At 48.1% G+C, this 5,000-nt stretch overlaps 1 protein-coding gene across 1 annotated transcript in view; it reads right to left on the bottom strand.

Annotated features, from left to right (window-relative positions):
- Positions 1-5,000, bottom strand: part of LOC133116865 (unconventional myosin-XVI-like) — an 88,272-nt gene that overhangs the window by 33,376 nt on the left and 49,896 nt on the right. The window contains exons 20-21 of the mRNA XM_061226863.1: positions 4,697-4,838; positions 1,644-1,716 (exon numbers count right to left, since the gene is read on the bottom strand). Coding sequence (XP_061082847.1) covers positions 1,644-1,716; positions 4,697-4,838 — 215 coding nt within the window. The remainder of the gene's footprint in view (positions 1-1,643; positions 1,717-4,696; positions 4,839-5,000) is intronic.

Genomic DNA, 5,000 nt, shown 5'->3' on the forward strand with positions numbered 1-5,000 from the left:
GCAGTGAGACACAGTGATAGAGAGCCAGTATAGATCCTGTTTGCAGTGAGACACAGTGATAGAGAGAGCGAGTACAGATCCTGTTTGCAGTGAGACACAGTGATAGAGAGAGCGAGTACAGATCCTGTTTGCAGTGAGACACAGTGATAGAGAGAGCGAGTACAGATCCTGTTTGCAGTGAGACACAGTGATAGAGAGAGCGAGTACAGATCCTGTTTGCAGTGAGACACAGTGATAGAGAGCGCCAGTACAGATCCTGTTTGTTATGAGATAGAGTGATAGAGAGAACCAGTAAAGATCATGTTGATTGAGACATAGTGATAGAGAGAGCCACTAAAGATCCTGTAAGCAGCGAGATGCAGTAAAGAGCAGAACAGGGCCTGATTCAGCCCCAGGGTGTAATCAGAGATCATTTGGGTGGAAAAGCACACCATACGGCATCACAATCAGCGAAATCCCGCTTCCTTCTTCCTTCCGCTGATTTTACAGGGGGGGGGGGGGGGGGTAGGGGGGGTAGGGGGGGAGCTGGGAAATCCATCACCTCCAGTTTAGACGAGGCCACGGAAATATCAGCCGCTTGGCGGTTTGAGCGGGGCTTGCCGGCGGGGTTAGGCCGGGACGCAACATTACTCTCTGCTCAGCTCCCCGGCATCTCCGCATCCTGAGCCCAGAGCCTCCAAAGTCGTACAGGAATAGAGAATTCTTCCAGTGTTTACGGATGTTCCCGGTCATCCTCCGGAGAAGTTTGAGGACTAGCAGAGTGGGACTGTCCGCTCACTCGAACTCAGAAAACCTGATCACAAAGACACTGTCTTTATTCCAGATCCACACCAGCTCACAGGGGAATAAAACTCATGATGGGTTCACCAAACCAATGGAGGAAATATTTACACCTTAAATAATGATCTGAACTTTCAGACCCCTGTTAAAAATGTAACCAAACAGTCTTCCCTCCATTTAGGGAACGTAGCGGACCTATTCTCATGCAGGTTGACGTCGAAAGAATTTGTGTGTTTGTTATAAACGGGCTAGACTAGACTACTGCAATGTATGACTCATTGGCATTCCCAAACAATCTACTGAACAGCTGCAATTTGTGAAAAATACAGCAGCCAAAACACTAACATTAAATAAAACGAGAAGACGTATTACTCATTCTCCCACCCCATGCACCGGTGGCCTGTGAGTTTAAAATAGGTTATAAAGTTCCTTTAACGGAAGTTCAAGGCACGGAATTGTTCTGCACATAAATACGTAGCATCTGAGATGTCGATAAATTATTGCCTATACAGTATATGATCTCATATCTTCCAGTGCAAGCCTAAAGTGTGCCTATGAAGAAGGGGAAAGATTTCTCTAATGTTCTAAAAACTTTGGAACATAGAGTACCACCAGGAAATATTCAAGATATGATACTTTATTAGAAAACAGATAAAAATCAGGAATCCACCTGAAGCATCTTAAAGGGAGGGAGAAAACCTTTTTTCTTTTTTCTTCCTGAGAACAATAAAAAGGTTTTCTCCCTTCCTTTAAGACGTTTCAGGAGGATTGCAGATTTTTATCTGTTTTCTAATAAAGTGTGCCCGCAGAATGTTTAATCTATTACTCCATGTTCTTATTTTGTTATTCAGACCAAGCTGTACCTGCTCAAAGCCATTTCTCTGGAATTCCTCGAATCCGAAGATGTCCAGGATTCCGATCTCAAGTTCAGGATCCCTGCGGCAGAGGAGGAGGAGGATGAGAGGCAGGGCGAAGGTGGCGTGATGCTGCAGTGATGCATACAGTACTGCAGGTGAAATGTTCATTCATTCATTCATTCATTCATTCATTATCCTAACCCGCTCATCCGGGCTGGAGCCTATCCCAGCATACATTGGGTGAAAGGCAGGAATACACCCTGGACAGGTCGCCAGTCCATCGCAGGGCACACACACCATTCACTCACACACTCATACCCACGGGCAATTTAGACTCTCCAATCAGCCTAACCTGCATGTCTTTGGACTGTGGGAGGAAACCGGAGTACCCGGAGGAAACCCACGCAAACACGGGGAGAACATGCAAACTCCGCACAGAGAGGCCCCGGCCGACGGGGATTCGAACCCAGGACCTCCTTGCAGTGAGGTGGCAGTGCTACCCACTGCACCATCCGTGCCGCCTGAAATGTAAATATACTACACTGAATGTACAGCGTGTCACTGAGAACCAGGCAGTAGGCCCAACATGGCTCCCTTACCAAAGAGAGAATACCGTCACTGTATGAACCCTTCTTCTTTACCCAACCACTAAGTTGGACATGAGACTTGGATGGGACTTGGGACTTGGATCCGCACAGCCGTTGGGCCCTTGAGCAAGGCCCTTATCCCTGCATTGCCCCAGGGGAGGATTGTCTCCTGGTTAGTCTAATCAACTGTACATCGCTCTGGATAAGAGCGTCTGCCAAATGCCATTCATGTAAAATGTAATGTAATGTGAGACTTGCATTGTTGGATGTGAGAATTGCATTGAACATAATTGAATGATCCCTTACACCACAGGTGTCAAACTCCAGTCCGGGAGGGCCTTAGTGTCTGCTGATTTTTAGGGTGTTCTGGGTTCATTCAAGTCGTTGATTGGTTAAAGTATCCACACGCCTTGTTCTCAAGGCCTTAATTGAAACTGATTGAAAGGAAACCACTAAAACCCGCAGACACTGCGGCCCCCTGGGAATTCAGTTTGACACCCCTGCCTTACACTAATTCATGCAAACACCTGTGCTTTGCTTCCCAGAGACCAAACCCCCAGCACAATGTTCCCTATAAACAGTGGCGATGCTCCTTCCAAGGACAGAGATTATAGTCCGGTGTTGCCACAATATGATCCGCACAGCTGTTGGTTCCTTGAGCAAGGCCCTTAACCCTGCACTGCTCCAGGGGAGGATTGTCCCCTGCTTGGTGTAATCAACTGTAAGTTGCTTTGGATGAAAGCATCAGCTAAATAACATGTAATGCAATGAAGTGGAGGCAGAAACACTGGGGATTCTCAAGACCAGGCTTGATACGATGCGAGATACTATTTCACTTTTAGGCAAACTAAGCAGTAGGTACACTTTAGTGGTAGGAGAAGGAGAGCATTGCTGGGCTGAATGGCCCGTTCTCACCGTTATATTATGTTCTAAATTCATGGAGGGGAAGGTCACGCCAACTCGCTCGTTACTCAAACTGACGGAGGGATATTATTCCCCATCACCTCTGCCCAGTGCTCCCCAGGGAGTTAAACATCGCTTAATGAATCGCTCTGTCTCACCGTCTCACACCGGGGCTCCTGAGCTCAGTGATTAACTGCGCATAGGGTTGACGGAAGCGGGCGGTATTGATCCGTATTATTCAAACATAAAGTGTGGAATCGCATGTATGTCTAACAGTGGCGACTCTTTGAGGCTGCTGGGTGGCTCCTCCAGTTAAGGCACTGCTCCTGCCTGAGTGCACGGAAGAGCCCTGGGATCTAATCCCAATCAATCCACTGCAGCTGGCAGGCTACAGGAGGGAGGCAGTGCATTGCCCTGGGTTAGGAAGGTTCAGACCAGGTAACCGGGGACTGACATTCCCTCAGGGGGGCAATCGTGAAAATTACAGCCCAACTTATGAACTACTAACAACAGCAACCTGGTTCCTTTTACACACACATTGTTAACATGAAATTGGTTTCAGGGCTGCAAATGCTATTTCTTTCAGAACCGCCATTGATTTGTGTGTGAACCTCCTCAGGGGCATTGCCGCAGTAATGTTTTTATAGAGCTGCTGGTGGAACTGTGGGCAGTATGGGAGCACGAGACGGATTTTACTTCCGAAAGTTAAACTTGCAAGCCTCATTTCTCACTGCAGACAGGATGGAGCAGACAGCTGACGTGAATTTTACTGTAATATTTAAACCATCCTCATTAGTGCCAGTCCAGACTCATAAAGAGGATCTCACATCTTCATAACTCAGAAGATTAATTTCTGTGTAAATTGGTATTATGTCTTCTGTTCAGTGGGTTGGCTAATATGTGAGGAATCGCCTGGAGATTCACATCAGCACATAATGTCTGGATGAGTAAACACGAATCTGCATGGGGTCCACATCTGCTGCGTGTGTGTCTGAGAGTGTGTGTGTGCGTCTGTGAGTATGTGTGTGTGTGTCTGCGTGTTTGTGTGTGCACATGTGTGTCTGTGTGTCTATGTGTTGTTTGTGTGTGTGTGTCTATGTGTGTGTGTGTGTGTGTGTGTGTGTGCACATGTGCGTCTGTGAGTGTGTGTGTGTGTATGCAAATGTGCATCTGTGTGTGTGTGTGCGTCTGTGTCTGCATCTGCATCTGTGTGTGCGTATGTGTGTGTGTGTGTGTGCGAGCACATGGGCGTGTATGTGTGTGTGCGCTTGTGTGTGCCCACGTGTGTGCACATGTGCGTTTGTGTGTGGGTGTATATGTGTGTGCATGTGTGCATATGTGCGTGTGTGTGTGTGCATAAGCGTCTGTGTGCATGTTTATGTGTGCGTCTCTGTGTGTGTGCGTCTGTGTGTGTGTGTGCACATGTGCCTCTGTGTGTGTGTGTGTCTGCGTGTTTGTGTGTGCACATGTGTGTGTGTGTGTGGGTATATGTGTGTGTGTGCGTCTGTGTGTGTGTGTGCACATGTGCCTCTGTGTGTGTGTGTTTGTATGTGTGCACCCCTCCCTTACCCCAGGCCCGTGCCCTCCTGCTGCAGGTAGCAGTTGATGTGGTTGACCAGGTAGCTGAAGACCCGCCCGTACAGGGACTTCGCCAGCAAATCCCTGCACAGACCCGCCATGTCCGCGCCGTGTCGCCTGGTGATGACATCACCTGGTGATGGAGGGAGAGGGATGAGGAGAGACAGGCAGTCCTGAGGTTAGACCACTAACTCTCACACACAACCACAGGAAGAAGGGTCAGGCAGATACAGGATTCGTAGCACATAGTGAGAGGCACACCACTGACTTCGGACCTGAATTACTGAATTAGCCC

This window comes from Conger conger, chromosome 17 (genome assembly GCF_963514075.1).
Source record: "Conger conger chromosome 17, fConCon1.1, whole genome shotgun sequence".
NCBI lineage: Eukaryota > Metazoa > Chordata > Actinopteri > Anguilliformes > Congridae > Conger > Conger conger.